This window comes from Centrocercus urophasianus, unplaced genomic scaffold (assembly GCF_019232065.1).
Source record: "Centrocercus urophasianus isolate 14NV4802_14NV808 unplaced genomic scaffold, USGS_Curo_1.0 seq_33, whole genome shotgun sequence".
NCBI lineage: Eukaryota > Metazoa > Chordata > Aves > Galliformes > Phasianidae > Centrocercus > Centrocercus urophasianus.
In genome coordinates, this window is record NW_024884900.1 from 9,478,889 (window position 1) to 9,500,771 (window position 21,883).

The following is a 21,883-nucleotide window of genomic DNA, read 5'->3' on the forward strand; positions in this document are numbered from 1 at the left end:
CCGGGCTGCGGGGCGCCGCGTTCTCGGGCGGCCGATCCCCGCTGCCCGCGCTGCGGAGACCCGGCGCTGCCCCGCCCGGAGCCCGCGGGGCCGTGCGATGCCCCGGGCGCTGCGCGCGGTGAGCCGGGGCCGCGCGCGAGGACGGAGCCGAGCGGGGTGCGAGGGCCGCGCCCACCCGCGAGAGGGGCTTCGCGTCCCCCGGGGGCCGGGCGGCGGGCGCTGCGCTGGGGCAGGGCGAGGCCGCAGGGGCGCAGCGTGGAGCCCGAGGGACGCGAGCTGCTCCCGGCTCCTTCCCTGCTCCGTGTGCCCGCGGAACGGCCGCTCTCTTCTGGAGCTCCCGGCGCCGGGTGGCTGCTGGTCCTCTAACGAATCCGCCTAAGGAAGAGGAAGGCTCCCTCAATTTTCTCTCGTCTGCCCACAGTGCTGAGGGAGTCCTGGCTCCGTTCGCAGCTCAGCGGGTGGAGCTGCGGCCGGGAGGTTCCGCGGGAGCGCCTGTTGCTGCCGGCTCAGGCCGATTGCTCGCAGCCCGTTCCCATAGGGCTCACCCCACGGGGCTCACCTCGCTTGTGCGGTGCGAGCTGCAGCTTTGTCTCGCAGCTGTATGGCCGCAGCGCAGCGCTGGTGCTGTCACTGCATCCCGCAGCGCTTTGGGATGCGCTTTGCCTTTAGAGGGACAGGTATCCTCGTGGTGACACCTGCACAGGTGTTACCGTTTCCCAAGCAGGTTTGGTCCTGGGATGGCTGCCGGTCACCTGAACGCTTGCCTGGGGATGAGCACGGGCCACGGGCGTTCAGGTTCTGCTCCTGCATCCTCCCCCATCCCGTCCTGCTCCTGTTTTCTCCCGTTGCAAAAAATGCCCAAATGTTGGCAAGCATGGGACTCCAGCTGGGGACATGGGGAAAACATCATGAAGGCTGTGGAGGACCTGCCTGAAACTCTGACCCTGGGCAACCCCCACTGATATAAATCACTGCTGGCGGAAGAGATTATCTTTGTATAAAATCCCCACTTAAAATTAAAAGCCTGGCTAATGGGACAGCGCAGACGGGCTTGTGGCCGGCACCGGCTGGGCCATGTGGGGCATGGGCACAGTTGGCTGCTGCTGATCTCATGCCCTTATCAATAATTAAGCACAGAGAGTAATGAGTGTGTGTTGGGGGAGCAGCTGTGTGGGGTGGGGAGGGGAGGGCTGGGGAAGCTTATCTGTGTATTGAGAAAGTCCGTATTCCTCAAGCGGGATTAAAAAAAAAAAATCCAGAGTAATTGATCTGCATAAATTGTTTGTGGCATTTGAGAAATGGAACGTCCCAACTATCTGGGTTCTGGTGCCGCAGTGGTGCAGAATGCTGTGTGCTTTGCAGTGCGCTCGCATTCCCAGGGCCGTAACCGGCCACCAGAGCCCCGCAGAAAGCCCAGCTCACCCCTGGCAGCAGCTAGCTCTCTGCCTCCCACAGCTCAGACATCCTGCCCGGTGCCCCCACTCCTATCACACCTGGGTGGTTTCCTTTATTCTTTCTGTTTCGCTGTCTCAAAGGCAGTGGTTGTGATGGGATCTCCCACCTCTGCCCTCTGCGGCTCTCCTGCTGCTGCTGAGCCGGAGGATTCCAAAGCCACCTGCCAGCAGCAGTGATGCATCCATTTCTTGTGCTGTTGGTAAGGCAAAGTGTGGTGTAGACCCAAATTACCAAGCCCAAGAGAGCAGAATCCTGGCAGAGAAGTTGAACAGCATGGTGTCTCCTTTGGCCACACTGTGTCTGTGCCAGCAGGAGCCCATGCGCTGCCCCGAGCAGGTGCCTGCCTGTGTTGTGCAGCAGCTCATGAGCTGAGATGTTGTTTTCCCAACAGAGCATGAAGTACATCTCCAGCCCTGACAGCAGAGAGCAAACCCTGGTCGATAGAGCAAGGTTTCAGAGTACCTGTGCGCTGCTTTGGGGATGATGTGGCTGTTTCTTATGGCCCAAGCGAGGGCAAACACTGAGGTTGGTGCCTGTCAGGGCATTATTCCCTGCCTGGTTAGGGCAGGTCACGGCGTTCGGTGCCTGGAGTGGCTCCAGCTCCCAGGCAGAGGGTGAGCGGCACTTTCTGAGTTCTCAGTCCAGCAGTGGAAGCTGCACACACCGGGACGCTGGGGCCAAAAACCTGCCTGAAGCCCAAGGAGTCTGTGTTTGGCTTTTGGCTGCTGCTGGGGAGTGATGTTTAAAAAGATGCATGAGCTCTTCCAGCCGCTGTGATTTACACCTCTGGAAGGCTCCCGGGGGATTCCTGTGTCTCGTTCTTTCCCGCCCCATTGCCAGAGGCTGCAGCAGAGCTCTGCTGGACTGGGATTTGTGTTTTAATTATTTTCCCAGATTTTTTCAGGCAGCTCTGTCCTGGTCAGATCTCATTTGCTTCCCCCAGAGCCCCTGTGTCTGCGGGGCTTGGTGGGGGGCAGTTTTCTGAAGGTATGCTCAATCCCAGCTATCCATTTATAGAAAGGAATTAAGGAGAAATGAGGAGCCATTACTAAGAGGATTTGCACTGCAACTTACTCAGTTTCTCCAAATAATTTGCAATAGCTCCGGATTCTTTAATCAACACTCATTTCCTTCTGGAAATGGAAGGCACTGCACAGCTACTGTGCAGAGCTGAACTGCTCTCTGCATAATGGAAGATTTGCAATTCAAAGAATGCTAAGCCTGTAATTTGGGGAAATCTGTGAGGGGAACGAGGGGGATGAGGCAGCTATCCACTGCCTGCCCCTGTACCCAGCAGGTTTCCCACACGTGCCCCTTTCCCGGTGGGATGCTCAATGCGTGGCTCAGGAGCCTCAAATCCATCCTGGGATGCACTGCAGGACCTGAGCTCCTGGGCAGATGATATCCTGGGGGCAGCAGGAGAGGAGCCCTGTGTGCCCCCAGCATCGCTCCCTCCGCTCAGGGTAACCAGAGCTGGCAGCAGCACCGCCGAGGCCATGATGTGTCCTGCAGGTCAGGGACAGCCGCAATGGCAGAGCAGCCCACAGTTGGCACAGCATGGAGGCTGGGAGCAGCACTGTGCCTCTCGCTGCCTGGGTAACAGGAACTGGGCTCCATTCGAGGCATCTCAGCCTCCTGGGCCTGGTTTGCAGCAAACCCTCCCACCACTGCTCCACGTCTCCAATTGCTGTCACAGCTGCTGGCCAGCTATGAGCAGCACCAGGACTTGCGGCCCAAAGCCTTCCCACAGCCACTCGGGCTGGTGCTGGCCTCAAAGGGACGGCGGGGCTTGAAGATGGGGCTCCTGGAGGCCACTGAGCAGCTTCATGGCTGCAGCACCGCTGCGCTGCAGGGCTCCTCACTCCAGGCCTGCGCCGAGGCCGTGGCCTTGACTCGCCAGGAAGAGCCGTCAGGAAGCGACAGCGTGAGCTCAGAGCTCCGCTTTCAGCCTTTCTGTAGGGACAGGGACCAGCAGGACTCCCCCAGCCCTGCTTCCCTCCACAGCCAGCCCTGGCCTGCCTGCCGCCATGGAACCTTCTGTCCAGCAGGCGCGGGGGTCACGGCGCAGCCCCAAGGCCTTGAGGCAGGCTGAGCAGCGAGTTCTGCGCTCCATCCGCACCTCAGCCCTCTGGCCTGGTCCGGGATGCTTGCGGCAGGCAGGGAGCGTGCCATGTGTCTTCAGCACAGCCCGCAGTGATGGGTGATAAAGGCAAAAACAAAGGTCTGAGTGGATTGGTCATCCTGCAAAGCCCCCCACGCTGTCACCTGCTGCAGTGTCCCCGCAGCACAAGGAGGAAGGCAGAAGCATCTCTGCCTTGGCAGACACTGAGGAACCCAGGGACATTTCTGGGGAATGTGGGTTGTGACCAGCCCTCTTTCTGGGGTACGAGCCGTGCCTGCAGCTCCTCGCAGCCCTGCCTCCCCTCCAAGGACATCTTGGAGATGTAGAGCACTGCAGGGATGCAGGAAGGATTGTCAATGAGTAAGGCACTGGAGTCAGTCCCACTGCTTTAATTGACTCACGTCAGTGATTAGCTTCTTCTGACAGCACTGAGCCAGCCTGTTCCTCATCAGTAGCGTGGATCTTCACGAAGCACTGCAAACACCAGTGCGCTGGTTTCCAGTGGGTGCTCAGTGTGTCTGCGAGCAGGACACAAGCTTGGGTCCCTTGCCTGCTGGAGTTTGACTGGTGGCAGTGACAGGGTGCTGGGCCGGGAGCAGGCTCAGTCCCTCGTGGTTTGGGTGCCTGCGAGAGCCAGAGCATCTCCCAGCCCCAGTGCAGCTCCCAGCTCTGCTCTGCACTTGAGAAAGCAGGTACAGAAATGGGATAGAGTTAAAAAACGCTCAAAATCCTGCAAAGAAAACTCCTCCAGCAACTGCCTCTCTAAAGGCTACAGGGAGTGCACTGGCTTCTCACTCAACATTTACCCACACTTCTCAGTCTGGGCTTTACAAGGTCCACAACATTTGCACTGCAAACCATGCTTTCCTGGCAGGGGGTGCGACAGCAGTGTGAGCACACGGTGGGCTTACTGTACCAGCTCTGAGTGGGGTGGGAGCTGTGGAGAGACTCTTGGGGACAGGTGTGTGGCAGGGCCGGGGTGCACAGGGTGGCAGGGGGGCTGGAGCTGGAGTGGGAAAGCTGCAGTGGGAAACAGGGTGAGCTAGTGGGTGTAAGTCTACTGCCCTCCTCCACTGTGCATGAGGCAAAAGCATCCTGCACAGGTGGGAGTTTGCAAGCCTGCAGTGATCTCAGCATCCCTGTGCTGGATTTCCCGTCGTGCCCAAAGCATCCTCTCTCTTCAACCTGCCCAAAAAAGTAGAGCTGGAGCTTCTGGCTGCTGCCCATGTTCCAAGGTCAGGGGAGGGATTTGCCTTCCTCTGCCTGTCCCACCACCTCCAGGGCAGGAGAGGGTCCTTTTGTGGTCGCTGCTTTAATTGCATCATTATTATGCTGAGTAAATGAATCCTGGCAGTGGCTGAACCTGGCAGATGCCAGGCACATCCCAGAAAGGCATCCGGGAATGGGCAGCATCCAGCTGGCACGAGGCAGCGGCCGCTTTGCGGGCCGGGGACCTGGATGCGACCCAGGCACTGACAGGTGCCGGCAGAGCAGGGGGACGGGGCAGCCTGAGCCCTTCCCATCTCACCCCCCCACCGCTTCTGTTTTTCAGACTGTCAGCATCAATAAGGCTATTAATACACAGGAAGTGGCTGTCAAGGAGAAACACGCCAGAAATATCCTTCCAAAAGTTGGCCACAGGACAAGCAAGCGTGGGAGTTGGCTGGGGCTGCCTGGAAAAGGGGCCACAGTGAGGCAGTGCATCGTGGGGGTGCCGCCGGGGCTTGAGGGGGACGGACAGATCTTGAGGGGATCTCCCTGCCGACTGGGGCTTCCTGCGGGTCTGTCCCTGCTTTTTCCTCTCCTTCTTGCTGCAGCCTCTGTCTTTGGGTTCCCAGGGCAGCAGTGCAGAGCTGCTGCTGGTACAGCGTGTGCCCAGGGCTTGGCTGTGTGTCAGCGATGGCCCCGCTCCCCTCAGCTCTGCAGGTGCTGGTTGGGAAAGGACATTGTGTCCCGCGTGCACAGTGCTTGGCACCGCTGCTCCTCTGCCTGTCTCCATGGACTCATCCTCCTGTCCTCTTCAATTCCCGAGGGTGGGCACAAACACTTTGCTGGACCCCGTATTTTACACCAAAGTACCCCATACTAAATCATGCATTGCTTGGATCAGCCAGCCGGCTGTGGGGTGACCTCCATCCGTCCGTCCCCCTTTCCTTGACCGGCCTCCACCATGCATCCTGGGCACGCACCACGAGAAGGGGGCACAGACCTTCTGGTCGGTGGTGAACCGGCTGCCACTCTCAGGCAATGCTGTGCTCTGCTGGAAGTTCTGCCATGTCTTCCACAAGCTCCTCCGCGACGGCCATTCAAATGTGAGTGCTCCGCTCTGCCCCCAGCTGTGCAAGGAAATTTCATATTCATCAGCACCCTTCAGGCTCGTGACACTTTCCTTGAATTTTGGGTGTCAGAATCGGCACCACTTCTGTCCCCGGAACACTGCTGTCCCCCGTTCCCTGTCTCATCCCCATCCACGTCCTGCAGAGCTCTGCTACTACTGCCCCCACACCTCCCAGTGCAGCAGACACATCTCAGCAGCCAGCCTGGAACCAGAGCTCCTCCCAGGGCCAATCTGCCCCCAGTCCTCCATGCCAAGACCCCCATGCATGACCCCATGCCAAGACCGTGTGCTGCATTGCTGGTGCTGGAGGAAACCACTATGCCTGAGCTGTTGGCATGTATATGGGAGTCACCTGACAGGGTTCTGCCCTGTGCATGAACAAAGATAGAGGCACCCTGGGGATGTAAGGTCACTAATGTGTCCAGAACACCCATTCTGTAGCCTAATTGCTGACTTATAGTAATGCACACTTTGCCATCGGTGCCCTGCATGCCACTCTCACTTGCTGATTGTTTTCTTCTCCATCTCTTGCAGGTCCTGAAGGACTCTGTGAGATACAAGAATGAGCTGAGTGACATGAGCAGGATGTGGGTAAGTGGCCGACCCCACAGATGCCCCAGGGAGGGTAAATCGGGGCTGGCTACATAGCATGAGCTGTGTGATGCTCAGCACTGGGGACACACAGCATCCCTCACTCTGCCCATGACTGCCAGCTCAGCTCCTCCCTGGAGCCATCTGGCCTCGAAGCACTATCTCTGCTCCTTTCACTTTGCCATGCTGCAGAGAGGGATGAATGAGAGAGAGTATTTATAGCCAGAAATACTCACAGCAGCATGAGTGACCTCTTTCCAGCTACAGTAGGTTAAATCAAGCAGCAGGGGAACAGAAGAGCAGGCAAGGCAGCTGCAGGAGGTGAGCTGGGAGCTGTGGGGCAAGTGGGGCAGAGGATGATGCTCACAGTGAAGGATGTCCATGGAATAACAATGAGAGGGGCATGGGGAGAGCAGGGAGGGCTGAGGGTCGTGGCGTGAGCTGAGCACCAACTCAGCAGGATGGTGAGTGCTTTAAGGTTTAGTGTGCTTTAAGGTGAGGCTAGGTTTGCAGGTCTCATTCTGTATCCATTTCCACCAAAATCGAACACATTGGGCAAAGTCAAATGTTATTCAGATGTGGAATACCTTCCTTGGGTACAGGTTACAGCTCCAAGCCTGCTGGAGTTCCAGAAGCATTTGAACAAGGCTGTCAGGTGTAGGGCTTAGTTTTTAGGTGGTCCTGTGTGGAGCCAGGGGTAATCCTGGCAGATCCCTTCCAGCTTGGGATATTCTTTGAATCTATAATGTTCCCTCTTTTCTAAGGTTGAAACTCTGACAAAAGCAGCCAAAAGCAGCACTGAACTGTGCAATAGAAGAGATGAGAAAGTGGTGAGCAAATCCCAGGCTGCCACCCCTTCTTAAGTCCACACAAAGCTGCTGGCACAATGCCCACCCGCCTGCAGCCACGCACAGGAGTGGGAGGGCGCAGGCATCTCCTGCATAGCCCTATCCCAGGCAGTACACCTGCCACAGAGGGCAGCCCATGTGGCAGCACATCACCAGCGAGGAAGAGGAGGGTGAGGAAGGTGCTGGGCTGATGAGCGCTGCTGGCACAGCAGCACAGGGCAGTGGGGTGGGCTGAGGGTTGGGCAGGCAGCGGTCTGGTCACTGCCCAGAGCCGGATGAGAAGGCTTTCTTGAAGGTGCAGGCTGCCCCAAGTGTGACCAACTTCTTGGTGTCCCCAGGGCCACCTGAGCGAGGGCTATGGACAGTTGTGCAGCATCTACCTCAAACTGCTGAGAACCAAGATGGAGTTCCATACCAAGGTGAGGAGCTCTTAAAAAATGGTGGCGAGTGACCCGTTACATGGTCTGATACTGAGAGGAGGGGGGGATGGCTTTAAACTAAAAGAAGGAAGATTCAAATCAGATGCGAGGGGGAAATTCTTCACCCAGAGGGCAGTGAGGTGCTGCACTGCTGCCCAGAGCTGTGGGTTCCCCATCCCTGGAGGTGCCTCAGGCCACGGAGGGGCCCTGGGCAGCCTGAGCTGTAGAAGCACCCAGCCTCCAGAAGGATGGGGTGGGAGGGTCTTTGGGGTCCCTTCCACCCCAAACCATTCAAGGATATGATATCACCATCACAATGCATCCCCAGTCTGCCCTGCCTGGCACTTAAGAACCTGCTGCCTTCAGCACGGGTGCTCAGGGCGTGCTCCTAGCACTTGGAGGAGCAGAATGCTTTTGCCCCATCTCTTGCGTGCCTGCCTCAGGAGCTTGTTTTGGGTCTCTGGAGCTGAGCTGCCGTGCAGGTCTCTTTCTTTGGGCTCAGTTTGGGACAGGATGTGGCTGGAGCTGGCCGGCTCCTGGTCTCACAGCTCTGTGCCAGTGTGCCTGCACTCAGAACAGCCGGAGCCAGCTGCCAGAGGTGAGGGGAGTGTATTTATGGAAAGGAATGCAGTGTGCAGGGTTCTGGGAAGCAGCACACCATCGATGGAGTTCATTATTCAGGCAGACATTCTCTTACGCTTGTGGCATTAAATTAAAGGCGTGCCTCCAAGAACAAAACCAAACGTCACTGTGGTCTTGTACACAAACATTGCCCTGCATGGGTTCAAGTGCCCTAATCCTTAAAGTAACTGGCTGTGGTAATTTGCTACCTATGGTGCTTTCTTTCTTTTCAAGTTCTGCTGTTAAGATGCTTTCTGAACCCAGGCCATACCCTTGGCCCTGATTCAGCTATTTGGAGCCTTGGCCTTCATGGACCACTGTGGGCAGCCTGAAGAGGCTTTGCCTTCTGAGCAGACGGTTGCCCCTTCTCCTGCAGCTGCCCTGTGGTGCCTTGCAGGAGCTCCATCTCCTTCCTGCCAGCAGATTCTAAGCCCAAGGAGGGTTGTTTTTTCTTGCTGGAGGGAAAATGGGCTCCACAGGGCATGAGGGTTCCTCTGGCTCACACAGGGCTCAGGAGATCTCTCGTTAGACCCTGCTTGGCAGGACCTTGGGATGGACCAAAGGAGCCCACCCTGGGGACCCTTCAACTCAAGCTGCCCCGACCTCCTGCAGTGAGGCTGCAGCCCCTCCACAGCCCCTTCCCAGCTGTTGTTTTCCCCCCAGAACCCCCGGTTCCCTGGCAATCTGCAGATGTCTGACCGGCAGCTCGACGAGGCGGGAGAGAACGATGTCAATAACTTGTGAGTGCAGGCAGGTGGGAGGCGAGGGGAGGCTGGGGCATGGTTCTATGGCACCATGTCTGCTTTCCATTAACATGGGAGTGGGCAGAGCCACCAGCAGGGCTGGCACATCCCTCCTGGGCAGCATCTGTACGTCCCTGGGGTGGCCCCTGGCATGGGGTGTGCTGTGTGGGGACACTGCTCGACTTTTCTCACCTCTCTTCCCCAGCTTCCAGCTGACAGTGGAAATGTTTGACTATCTGGAGTGTGAGCTGAACCTCTTCCAGACAGGTAAGCCCCTCATTGCCATGCTCTGCCAGGTTTGGTATGCGTGGTGTGGTGTGGGATCCAGGAAGGAGTTGTCTAAGGGTGTCTGAGCTCATCTGTTTGCCATGCACTTCCCTGGAGTTATTCTTAGCCAAAGCGATCCCATGTCAGAGCTCTGCCTGCCTCCCTGCAGCCCTCCTGCAGTGCTGGGGAACGCGTGGGGCTGGCAGCACTGCGTAGCTCCACTTCCCCCCACGCCTCCAGCTTCATGTCCCCACCTCAGGCTCCCACTCCGCAGCCTCTCCAGGCTGAGTTTGTTCTCTGCCTTGCTTGTGACAGCTTCTGGTTTTTATTAGTAGAGAACACAGCTCCCCTGGGTGCTTGCAGTGTCCTGCAGCTGGAAAAGGTGTGAGAATTTAGATGCACTCAGATGCAGTGCGGAAACTGGAGGCTGTGGTGCTGGGTCACTGCACCGACCTCCAGCTCCTGCCATGTGCCCAAATGCACACAGATACTCCTGCTTAGGCCCCACACATCACCCCAAACCACGAAACATGCCTCAAAGAGCCAAGCAAGACAGTGGGAAGCCTGCACTCCTGTCAGTTAGGTCTCCTGCTCCCTCTGAGCCTCTCTCCTTCCTGGCAGTGTTCAGCTCCCTGGACATGTCACGCTCTGTGTCGGTCACTGCGGCGGGGCAGTGCCGCCTGGCCCCGCTCATCCAGGTGATCCTGGACTGCAGCCACCTCTACGACTACACCGTCAAGCTGCTCTTCAAGCTCCACTCCTGTGAGTACCTCAGCACCTTTCGTGGGGACCGTGAGCCATGTGTGGAGCATTGCTGGACACTCAGTGCCCCCAGCCTGGCTTTGCAGCACCCTGGTGCACAAGCCACTCTTCTCCAGTGGAGCTTCTAATTCCTGCTCAAGTTGTTCCTGAGCTCCTTTGCAGCCTTTCGGGGCGGGAAGCAGTCTCTGGAGCTCTTTGCAAGGGCCAGGGAGGCCACGGGGTGCGCACAGGCTGAGAAAGCTGCATTCCTTGAGGACCTTGGATTGCAGCCACAGCCTCCTTAGTGCCAGCTCAAAGCCTTTCCCTGCCCCAGCACCGCCCAGGGCCATCTCTGGGGACATGATCCAGCAGTGAGCCCCTGAGCAGCAGGAGGCTGTGCTGAGAGCATTGGGACGCTGGCAGGAGGACGAACACCCTGCAGAACACCTATCCGCACACGGCCATAGTCACAAGCTGGCCCCAGAGCCGTTCCCTCCTGGGATGGGGACACAGGGTGAGCTTTGTTCCTGCTTCTTCTCACAGGTCTGCCGGCCGACACGCTGCAGGGCCACCGGGACCGCTTCCTGGAGCAGTTCAGAAAGTAAGTGGGGACTGCCCCCCTCTGCAGGTGATGTCTGGTACCCAGGGCCAGGCAGGGAGCACTGCAGGCACTGCAGCCCTCTGTGCTTGAGCTCAGTAGCTGAGCAGTGCAGGAAAGGGAAATACATGAATCTGGCACAAGGCTCCGAAATCAGCCCTCATGGAATCTTCTGCCGTTGCTCAGAAGCAGCTCTTCTGCAGTGGGGCTGCTTTTTCCAGGGCACCTACTCTGCCTAATCCACTGCTATTGAATTACCAGATAACTGCCTTATTAATTCTAAAGAGGCATTCAGCCACTAATGGCATTTTATGTGAAGCGTTAGCTGGTGATTTAAAACCCTCAAACCGTTTAATTGCAGTTTTAACTGCAATTTGCACTTGACTCCTCGCTGAAAAGAAAGTCTCGTTTCTGCAGAGCACCTGGTCCTGCCCTTCCTAGCTTCGCCTGGGAGATTTGGTCCACGCAGTGCCCACTTAGCAAGGGCTGAGAGCTGAGCACAGCAGGTTTTCTCCAGAGCCAATATCCTTTGGGTAGTGCATGGACACAGCTTGAGGTGCTGCTGCAGGAGCATGGTCTGGTGTGCCCCTGGGCACGTGGGGCTGTGGTCTCTGGGCATGTGGAAAAGGGAAAAAGGAGGTTTCCTTGAGTGGTGCTTGATATCCGAAAAAGGCAGAGTATGGGAATGTGGTAAATGGAGCAGCCAAAGGAGGATACCTTCAGGTGTCACTGAGGTGTCATCCTCTGCAACATCAGGCTGTGCAGCCAAGCAGAGGAGGCTCTAGAGAGGGAAAAAATGTCCCTTTGTGGTACAATTGCAGCTAGAGGAGATAAAGCTGCTCACTGCATGAGTGCCTACCCATTCAAAATATCAACAGTGGAGTTTCTAATAGCAGCAGATAGAAGTATAGGAGCAAACAGCCAGAGCCAAACTGCACATACCAGTTACTCAGGAACTCACATGTGCAGTGCATCAGCAAACATTTGTTTCCAGAAGCTGAGGAAAACAGCTAAGCTGCCTTGAGATGCAAGGACAGGTCTGCTCAAAAAGCAGCAGACAGTCAATCAGCTTCGTACCAGTGGGTTTCTCGAGGTCGTCCCCAGTGACTGTGCTGGAACTGGTGCTGCTCACAGTATTTTAAATGAGATGGAAAGCAAGTGAGCAGTGAAGTGCCATGGGCTTCCAATACACCATTATTTAAGGTAGTAGAAACAAAAAACAACTGCAGATATCTGCAGGAGGACATCACAGTGCTGAGGCTGCATGATAGTAGGGCAGCTTGATTCAAGGTCAGAAGCTGCAAAGCCTGGGGGGAAAACACTGAGTGCAGCCTTCAGCAAAGGGCTGGGCTGAGTGTGGGCTCTGAGTACCCAGGACAGACCCAGAGTGAATGTGGCACCAGGCTGGGTGCTGGGTGGCTGCAAAGGAGGGAGCTGTCAGCATCTACGCCGCCACACTGTGCCCCCAGCTGTACCTTCTCTTCTTGAGTGAAACCAAGCATAAAACCAAGGGTGGGGAGCACTTATCACAGGCTGCTTTTGATGAAAGAATTGGAAATCAATTCAAAAGGGAGACAGACTGCTTGTGGGGGAGATGCTTGTGCACAGAACTGCAGGTGCTGTTGCCGTGTGGCCTCCAGACAGGCAGCCTTGGCTGCTGGTGGTGGGGCTGCCATGGGAGCAATGCTGCTGTCCTCCTATGGTTGGTGGCTTTAGGCCCTTCTTTGTGTCCTGTGTTTATTTGAGAAAGCCTCTGTCCATCAGCTTGCCAGTGGTGGGATTGTAGGGGCTGGGGTGTTCCAAGAGTGGCTGTGGATTTGGTGGCAGCGTGCTTCCATCCCTGCCAGCATGGCACAGTGCCATTGTTGGACGGGATATGTGAAGATGCCTGTGTGGGAATGCATGGGAGCAGCAACAAGAAATTGGGGCAGCGGCACATGGAGAGCCTTCTTTAACCAGCCTCTGCCCCTTCCAGGCTGAAGGACCTCTTCTACCGCTCCAGTAACCTGCAGTACTTCAAGCGTCTGATTCAGATCCCGCAGCTCCCAGAGGTGAGGTCCTACGGGGCTGGTACCAGCTCTCCTTGTCCCCATGGCCAGGAGCAGCCTGATGGCATGTCCAAAAAGCACCACATGCCACCTGCTTGGCTTCGTGGGAATGGTGGCAGCTCAGGGCTCACAGAGCTCATCCCTGCATCCTCCCTGAGTCGGTCACTGGGGGATGGAGCTGCTCCCTGCCCACGTCCCTGGGACTGGGCTCCAGGATCCCTCCTTGTGGCAGCAAAGCTGGAAGGAATGAGGAGGGAAATAGTTTTCTAAACAGGACATGGTGCCCAGCTCCCAGGGCCACTGTGCCTATGGCTGTGTGCAGGACAGGGCTCACACCTTCTGGCCTTGCTGTCCTCCCTCTCCAGAACCCTCCCAATTTTTTGCGAGCCTCGGCGCTGTCAGAACACATCAGCCCGGTGGTGGTCATCCCTGCTGAGGCATCCTCACCTGACAGTGAGCCCATCACAGACCTGGTGGAAATGGAAACAGCATCACAGGTAAGCTCTGAGGACTGCTCATGGCTGATGAGAGAACAATGCTGTCCTTTGGGTCCATGTCCATCATACCCAGGGCTGGCCTTCCAGACCATTCCACGATGAGCTCTTAGTACTGAGTATCAGTGTGGGGGCTGTGATTGCTGCATGCTGCCAACGGGGGCTGCTGGGTGCCCAGCAGAGAGCCTATGTGCTGCCGAGGCTGAGTCAGGCTGAACTCATCCCATCAGTGCTTCTCATTATAGTTTGGTGCCCTCCAGTGATGGCTGCCTGGAGATGTTTTGCTTCGCAGCATCGCCACACAGCTCACTCACTGTGCTGGTGTGGCATGGAGAGGAATCTTTGCACCCTCTTTGTGAAGGGTTCTGTGTGGGCACTCAGCATTTTAGGAAGGAAAGGAGTGTGAAATGGCTCTGAGGCCCTGCCCCAAGGACTGCAGGTGCCTCTCAAGGACTCTGGGCAGGCAGCACATACAGGCAGCAGCCCTTCACCTCCAGGACACCAGCCTGGGGTACTGGGGGGCCACGGGCTCTGTTGCCCCTCGCAGGGCAGCAGTGGGGCTCATCCAGTCCCTTGTGCTTCTCTTCCCACAGAGCCTTTTTGACAACAAGTTTGATGACATCTTTGGCAGCTCGTTCAGTAGCGACCCCTTCAACTTCAACAGCCAGAACGGGATGAACAAGGATGATAAGTGAGTCTCCGTGCTGATAACTGCTCCTGACACCAGGGACATGTCCCCAGTGGGGCCATCTCAGTGCACAGTCCTGGGAGCCCCAGGTCCCCTTGTTTATAGGCATAGAGTAGGAGACAAGGGTGGACTCAGCTGTCCCCAGGGGACACAGTGGTGCTGTGGGGACCTTCTCTTCATCTCCATACTCTGGTGCCAGGAACACTGATGGGATGCCTGCTGTCTCCTCCCCAGGGACCGGCTGATCGAGCAGCTCTACAGGGAGATCGGGGCTCTGAAAGAGGAGCTGGAGAGCTTCAAGGCTGAGGTGGGTGACAGCCCCTTGGTCACAACGTGCCGCGTGTTGGATGCAGGCCCGCAACACCAGGCTGGGGGACTATAGTGGGCCTTGGGCAGCTCCCACTGCATAGGGACCGGTGGGGCAGTGTGAGGTGACAGCCGAGTCCCTGCAGTGTGGGGTGGCAAGGACACAGCCACCCCAGCCCTGACACCATCCACAACCTTCCCCAAACCAAGTGCCTCCAATCCCTGTCTGTCCGGCACAGGAAGGGCCCTGTGGGCTCTGCAGCGTGCCTTGCTCACTGTCTGAACTCAGATGGAGTGTTTGGGGCTGCCAGGTGCTGAACAGTGCCATGACTGTGCCCACAGAGTGAGCGGCGTGGCCTGCAGCTGCGCGGGCGCATCAGTGAGCTGGAGGCAGAGCTGGCCGAGCAGCGGCACCTGAAGCAGCAGGCACTGGATGACAGCGAGTTCCTGCGCACGGAGCTGGAGGAGCTGAAAAAGCAGCGGGAGGACACGGAGAAAGCACAGAGGAGCCTGACGGAGATCGAGAGTGAGGAGGGGGCCTGGGGAGGGCGGCGGTGGGCCACGGGGTGCACCCAGAGCTCACCTGGCCCCGTGCACGGCAGGGAGGGCGCAGGCAAATGAGCAGCGGTACAGCAAGCTGAAGGAGAAGTACAGCGAGCTGGTGCAGAACCACGCCGACCTGCTGCGAAAGGTGGGCCTGCAGCCACCCGCCGGGCACAGGGACCTGGCCAGGCCGGCTGCTGAGCATCTGCTGCCATCCCCAGAACGCAGAGGTGACCAAGCAGGTAACAGTGGCAAGGCAGGCCCAGGGCGATGTGGAACGGGAGAAGAAGGAGCTGGAGGATTCCTTCCAGCGGGTGAGCGAGCAGTCCCAGCGGAAGGTGAGTAGGGTGCACAATGGGGATGGGATGGTGACCCCTGCTTCTACTCAGAGGAGAGGACGTGAGCTCGGCAGTGGGTGGGCACCCCACAGGGACCTGCTCAGGGTGACGTTTCTCCTGTCCACAGTCCCAGGAGCAGGCGGAGGTGCTAGAGACGTTGAAGCGGGAGCTGGCAGCCAGCAAGCAGGAGCTGCAGGTCTTGCAGGGAACGCTGGAGACCAGCATGCAGGTGAGAGCCTGGCTGCGGCCCCACTGTCAGCACCCTGCTACAGTTTCAGAGCCTAGTCCCAGGCCTTTGCTCAGGCTCAGATGGGACTCATGGCATTCATCCTCCCCTAAGCTGAGGGGCAGGTTTCCCTTTTCTTGTCTCAGTGCTTTGGCAAGGCAAGGCATTGCCCAGCAAGTTGCCCTTGGGGTGACAAACAGCATTGCACCCTTGTCTGTTCCAGACGGGGGTGGGTTTCATGATCATATCATGAGGTTCACACCCATGGGTGTGAGGCTGTACCCACACAGTTTCCTGCAGCAGGGACTCATGGGACAGAGGGGACAGGATCCGAGAGCTCGTCACCTGCCTGCAGCCTGCCTTGGAGCCAGCAGACAGCCCTCATCCCCATGTCTTGTAACCACTGACAGATTGACAGTGTGGCTCTGCCCACTGCAGAGCTCTTGCAGGCAATATGCCCTCATGTCACAGCCTCTGCATGCTCTGCCATGCTAGAAGGTCCGTTGTGCCCACTGTGACATGGCCCTTTGCTACTCAGGACTGCAGGGGTCTCCAGGCTCCAGAGCTGGCAGGAAGTGGAGCTGCTCTTTTCAGGGTGGGCAGACAGGCTTGCAGGGGTCAAGAGCCCTTCATGTACTTGTGCATCAGGATGACGACAATCATCACCCAGTGGCACCCCATGGAGCCTCAGCTGGCCTCGTGCAAGGCCATCCTATGTTGCAAGGCACCACCAGGCTGCCCAGATGTGGGTGATGCAGGGCTGTGCCCTGCCCACAGCTCTGTGCACTGTGGCACGCTGAGCAGTGCTTGTGCCTGGACCATGAGCTACATGCAGTTGCCCACATGCAAGGGATGGTTCTCTAGCCATGCTTTTAGCACAGCCCTGATGGGATTCTTGTGCCCGGCCAGGCGGGAGCAGAGCAGAACGCCCGGATAGCAGGCCTGGAGCAGGAGCGGGACAGCCTGAGCCATGCAGCAGCGCAGCACAGCAAGGAGCTGGCAGCCCTGCAGGCTGAGCTGCAGCAGCTGCAGGACGTGCTCAGCAGCGAGAAGGAGAGTAACAGGAAGCAGCTGGAGACACTGCAGACACAGCTGCAAGATAAGGTACCCCAGAAGCACCGCAAGCACGGGCATCCCTGCACTGTCCTGTGCTGAGCCCTGGTTTGGCAGCGCTGGGTGTCAAGGTGTGCAGCCTGACGCTAGTGCTGCCCCAGCAGGAGGCTGCAGAGCGGACCCTGCAGCAGCGCCGGGCCGAGGAGCAGTTTGCTCTGCTGCAGGGCAGCGTGCAGGAGGCAGAGCGCATGGTGCAGGATGCCCTCGGCCGCCTCGAGGACCCTGCTCATATCAGTTGCACTGGCTCAGCAGGTGAGATCCCCAGTGCCTGCTGAAGGTGGCATGTCCCAGAGAATGTCCCTAACTCTAAGCTGATTTCCCCTGGGACAGCCCAGCGTGGCAAGGTGTTGTCCTATGTCTGAGTCCTGTCTCTTTGTGTGTGCAGATTACCTCCTGTCCAGGACATCGGCAGCCTCTGAGTGCATTGAGAGGCTGCAGGATGCACACAGCAAATACCTTGCCAACCGCACAGGTGAGGCAGGGCTTGGCTGTGTGGGAGGGGCTGCTCCTGCATGACGCAGGGTGACAGACCGGGGCTGGGACCCACAGCCAAGGCACTGCGGAGCCCAGAAGGGAGTTGGAGGAGCAAACATAGGAGCCAAAGGGGCTCCTGGGCTGCTTCAGCTGAGCCATGCGCCCCCTGTGCCTGCAGACGTGAGCGCCCTGCTGCCCTGTGTGGCACTCTTTGCCCACCTCATCAGCGACACCATCCTGCAAGGCAGTGCTACCTCCCACATGGCCCCAATGGAGCCCGCTGACCGTGAGTGCTGCCTTCCATGGGGCTGGGAGTCCCTGTTCCCACAGACAGACCCCTCAGCCCCTCCTGCTGCATGAACAGGGCTGCTGGAGACATGCAAGCAGTGCGGCAGTGAGGCCATCAGCTACCTCAGCTCTCTGCAAGACCCGGGCAGTGTGGCAAGTGCTGACTGCACAGCAGTGACCGACTGCCTGCGCCGGATCAGCACCATCGGGGAGGTGGGTGCATGGGCATCACCCCAAGTGTGAGTGAGGAATGGGGATAGGGGTCAGTGGCCCTCATGGAGCAGGCAGGGTGGCGGCACTGGCTGTGTCATCCCTGGATGCTCCATCCTGTCCCTAGGAGCTGCGACCCAGAGGGCTGGATGTGGAGCAGGAGGAGCTGGGAGATCTGGTGGACAAGGAGATGGCGGCTACATCAGCAGCCATTGAGACTGCAGCTGCCAGGATCGAGGTGAGCTGTGCTGCTGGGGCTGCCCCACAGGGTCACCCTGTGCCACCTGCACGAGGCCAGGTATGGCAGCTGAGCACTGCGGGCGGCTCAGCATGGCTCTGTTCCTCTTCCAGGAGATGCTGAGCAAGGCCCGGGCTGGTGACACCGGGGTCAAACTGGAAGTGAATGAGAGGTGAGTGGTGATGGGGCACGTGGGTTAAGGTGCTGGTTTAAATGCCAGTGTGAAGAGAGGAACACAAAGTGTGTAGGGATGTAGGAAGGAACTGAGGAGACACAACAAGCTGCAGTGTTGCAGGGGTGGGTGTCTGCCCCAAGGCTCTGGGGTCTCCCCACCCCACAGCTCACTGAGGTTTTATCTTGCAGGATCCTGGGTTCCTGCACCGGCCTCATGCAGGCAATCCAGGTGCTTGTCCTGGCGTCCAAGGACCTGCAGCGGGAGATTGTGGAGAGCGGACGGGTGAGCATCAAGGATGGCAGCCCAGAACCCACACTCTGGGTCTCCATTATGTGCCCCACGGGTGTGAGTGCCATCCTTGCAGACCTCATCCTGGAAGCATGGCACATAGGGGAATCTATGACACACAGGGTTAGGTGTCACTCCCACCCACAGTCTGAAGACAATCCTAAGAGCTGAAGTCTGGGTTCCTGTCACCCTGGCGTGTGGATTTGTCCCCTTGTTCCCAGCATGTGATTGTTCCTGTCCCCCCCACAGGGCGCTGCGTCCCCCAAGGAGTTTTACGCCAAGAATTCCCGCTGGACGGAGGGCCTCATCTCTGCCTCCAAGGCTGTGGGCTGGGGAGCAACTGTCATGGTGTAAGTGTCACTGTCATGGTGTGAGCATCACTGTGATCTGTGGAGGGTGGTGGAGTCCTGCTGTCCCCAAGGGGAGGGGACTGAAGGCAAGAAGGGTGAGCAGGTAGCAGCACAGGGCCGGCTCGAAGGGTGCTCCAGCACCTCCTGTCCTCCTGCAGGGATGCTGCTGACCTGGTGGTGCAAGGGAAAGGGAAATTTGAGGAGCTGATGGTCTGCTCCCACGAGATTGCAGCCAGCACTGCGCAGCTGGTGGCAGCCTCCAAGGTAAGGGCCCGATACGCTGTTCCCCTGTCTGTGCTCTGGGGCTCTCAGTATTGCACCAGGTCCTCAGTTGGGATCGTGGTGCCCTGCGAGCACGGTCCTCCTCTCGGCCCCGGCAGGTGAAGGCAGACAAGGACAGCACCAACCTGTCCAAGCTGCAGCAAGCCTCTCGGAGCGTCAATCAGGCCACAGCTGGCGTGGTGGCCTCCACCAAGTCTGGGAAGTCACAAATTGAGGAGAAAGGTGAGTACGGGGCTGTGGGCCTGCACCCACATTTCTGCCTGCTGTGCTTGTGGCTTGGCTGGCTGTAGCCAAGCACAGGATGGGTTCTGCCTGTGGTGCTGGGCAGGGGGTTGAGCTGCAGAAGTGGCCCACAACAGTGATGTCTGTTCCTCTGCAGATAGCATGGACTTCTCCAGCATGACACTAACGCAGATCAAGCGCCAAGAAATGGACTCTCAGGTAGGAGCTTCCTCTGGGCTTTTGGAAATGCAGCCGCAGTGCATCCAGCATTTTTGGGCTTATGAGTGGGTGCCCAAGCTGTGCTGGGGAGGGGAGCACCACAGCTCATCTGACTCATTCCCCCACTCCTGGGGCAGATACTCATTACTCAAACATGTGACTGGGAGCACTGTGCCCATCTGCTGCCCACACAGAGAATGTGGAAACGGAATGAGCCCAGCACCTGGGCAACAGCAGCTTGTAGGGGAAGAAAGGGGCATGAAGATGAAGGCTGGACTTAGCAAAGACCCACTTGTTCCTTGAGCATTCCCCAGCCCCACACAAATTTGCTCCGCCCCCTCTTCGGACCTTTTGCTGCCAGAGCATCAGTGGGGGGATGTACCTCAGGACGCTTGGGCTTGGGACTGGTTGACAGTGATCATGCTGCTGACACATGAGGTGACAATAGCAGTGTGTGCTTTGTGCTGAAGGTGCGAGTGTTGGAGCTGGAAAACCAACTGCAGAAAGAGCGGCAGAAGCTGGGGGAGCTGCGCAAGAAGCATTATGAGCTGGCAGGAGTGGCGGAGGGCTGGGAGGAGGATGGTGAGTACTGTGGGTGCTGCAGGAGGGCACACTGCTGCGTCCTGCTGCCCTTGAGCCATGCCATAAAGCCTCAGGATCTTGGGGTAGCAGGACCCTCAGGCAGAGCTCGTTGCCCCACAGCCCCTGACTGCCCATCTCCTTCCCAGGCACCGATTAGCCTCCGCACCAGGAGCAGCCAGCAGCAGAGACCCCTTCGGTCAGCCAGGACCCAGCTTGGTGCAGCCCTTTTCAGAAGACACACAATAAACTGGTGCAAAATTCACCCTGAAGCACACGCCCTCCGCATTCCCCGAGAGCTGCCTCCAGCACTGAAGGACCAAGAGCCACATCGCTGCTGATGGAGCCCCTGGGGCTGTGAGCGAGGGCTGCCCGGCCTCACGCCAGCTGCAACCTGCACGTGTATTTATTAGAGCTGCTTGGGGGGTCTCTGGGGTGGTCTCTAACCCTTTAGTTTCGTTTTTGCACAGATTTCTCTGAACTGTTTGACCCAGCTCTGGCGGATCGGGAGCGTTCGGGTTTCCTTCGCCTCTTGCTGCTTCTCCAGCCTTAACATATTCACTGGTGCAGTGCAGCTTCCCTCCCCCACTGAGGAGCCTGGGGCCGTGGGGATGCAGCAGGGCCAGGACAAGCTCTGCTGGTGCTGCTGGGCCAGCCCAGGTTCTGGTGCTAGGCCTGGTGTTCCCATGGCCCCAGCCCACACGGGGGCCCCGAGTGCCTTTGGCCACCGTGAGAGCCAGGGCCTGCGTTGCTGCCTGGGGCTCATTTGTGGGGTGCTGAGCTTCCTCTGGGGAAAGCCGCTGCCCCTCTGAGCCCTGCAGAGCTCACAGCCCCGTGCTGGGGGGTGGCCGGCAGTGAGGAGGGCCTGGGCTGGCAGCAGGAGCAGGGCAGCGACGGGCTCCAGGCCCCGCGTCCCCAATGTGCCCTGTGCTGAGCAGTGCCTGGAGCAGAGGAGCTGAGCCGCCCTGGCGCATCACTGTGTTCATGCCAGCAATAAACCATGGGCAAGGTGCTCGGCTCACTGCTGGGCAACATCTGCTTCCAGAGGCACAGGATGGCCCAGGGCGGCACAGACGGGTCAGGGAGCAGCAGCCAGCCACCCCAAAGCAGCAGCGAGCAGCCCCGCCATGCCTCTGTCCCCAGGCAGAGGTGGCTGTGGGGCGGGACACCAAGCCCCAGCCGGGAACCTTTGTGCCTTGGAGCAGGGGGCTCACAGGGCAGGGAGGAGCTCTGACCGCAACCCCACTCGTTGCGCTGTGGCGGGGTCAGATCGGTGCACAAGTACAGCCATGCCCTCGGCCACCCTGCACACCCGGCCGCCTCGTGGATCTGGGGCCGATTCGGGGGGAGGAACAGCCGCGTGGGGCCCCGCAGGTGCTGGGGCAGCCAGCCATGTCCTTGGCACCTCCTGGCCGACCGAGACCGGAGGGGTCTGAGCGGCGACATCCCCCCATGTCTGTGCCCGGGCCTCCCCGCAGGCAGCACGGCCCCGAGGTCACCCCGAACCGCAGAGGGGCGACAGCACGTCGCGACCGGCCGCGCCATCTCGCACCTCCGCGTCCCGGCCCCACAAAGCAATACGAGCCGAGCCGCCCCTCTGCTGCGTGGCGCGGGGCCCCCAGCTACCTCAGGCCTGCAGGCTGCGTCCAGCAGGGCCCGGAGTGCCGGGGGGCAACGCGGGGACGCGACGCTGCGCTCTCAGAACTTCTCCTTTTCCTTTTGTAACTCGGCCGAGCGCGGGGCGGCAGCAGCACGCGGTCGGCGGCGGGGACGGGCACGAGGCCGCGGGATCGTTTTTCCATTGTACGATAACGTCGTGTGGTTTCGATTTTTAAATAAAGCCTTCGGCCCAGCGCGCCCGAGCCAAGAGATGTGCGGGTGGGACACGGAGCCCGACGGCGCTCCTCCGCGTCCCGAACCTCCGCCGGTACCGCGGGCTGAGATGGGGGGAGGCGCCGCGGGGGCGGGACGGAGCGGGGCTGCCGGGCGAGGGCGGCTGGGTAAGGGCGCGGGTTTTGTAGGCGGGGGACGCGGACGCGCAGCCCGGCCGGCACCGGAG

General features: G+C 58.8%; 1 protein-coding gene across 3 annotated transcripts in view; it reads left to right on the plus strand.

The window, feature by feature from the left end:
- HIP1 (huntingtin interacting protein 1) overlaps positions 1-21,385 on the plus strand; it is a 33,936-nt gene extending 12,551 nt beyond the window's left edge. For 2 of the 3 annotated variants that reach the window (XM_042830237.1, XM_042830239.1), the window contains exons 2-31: positions 5,130-5,193; positions 5,747-5,889; positions 6,450-6,506; positions 7,693-7,773; positions 9,058-9,134; positions 9,343-9,404; positions 10,026-10,166; positions 10,689-10,746; positions 12,719-12,794; positions 13,157-13,288; positions 13,879-13,976; positions 14,208-14,280; positions 14,622-14,805; positions 14,882-14,970; positions 15,044-15,160; positions 15,288-15,389; positions 16,296-16,490; positions 16,601-16,751; positions 16,885-16,971; positions 17,152-17,259; positions 17,338-17,474; positions 17,599-17,709; positions 17,823-17,881; positions 18,073-18,166; positions 18,422-18,522; positions 18,681-18,786; positions 18,903-19,026; positions 19,184-19,245; positions 19,716-19,827; positions 19,974-21,385. In XM_042830237.1, the coding sequence (XP_042686171.1) occupies positions 5,130-5,193; positions 5,747-5,889; positions 6,450-6,506; positions 7,693-7,773; positions 9,058-9,134; positions 9,343-9,404; positions 10,026-10,166; positions 10,689-10,746; positions 12,719-12,794; positions 13,157-13,288; positions 13,879-13,976; positions 14,208-14,280; positions 14,622-14,805; positions 14,882-14,970; positions 15,044-15,160; positions 15,288-15,389; positions 16,296-16,490; positions 16,601-16,751; positions 16,885-16,971; positions 17,152-17,259; positions 17,338-17,474; positions 17,599-17,709; positions 17,823-17,881; positions 18,073-18,166; positions 18,422-18,522; positions 18,681-18,786; positions 18,903-19,026; positions 19,184-19,245; positions 19,716-19,827; positions 19,974-19,984 (3,012 nt within the window). In that variant the 3' untranslated portion in view covers positions 19,985-21,385. The remainder of the gene's footprint in view (positions 1-5,129; positions 5,194-5,746; positions 5,890-6,449; positions 6,507-7,692; positions 7,774-9,057; positions 9,135-9,342; positions 9,405-10,025; positions 10,167-10,688; positions 10,747-12,718; positions 12,795-13,156; positions 13,289-13,878; positions 13,977-14,207; positions 14,281-14,621; positions 14,806-14,881; positions 14,971-15,043; positions 15,161-15,287; positions 15,390-16,295; positions 16,491-16,600; positions 16,752-16,884; positions 16,972-17,151; positions 17,260-17,337; positions 17,475-17,598; positions 17,710-17,822; positions 17,882-18,072; positions 18,167-18,421; positions 18,523-18,680; positions 18,787-18,902; positions 19,027-19,183; positions 19,246-19,715; positions 19,828-19,973) is intronic. The other variant, XM_042830238.1, reaches the window with a different exon arrangement.
- Positions 21,386-21,883: the final 498 nt, after the last annotated feature.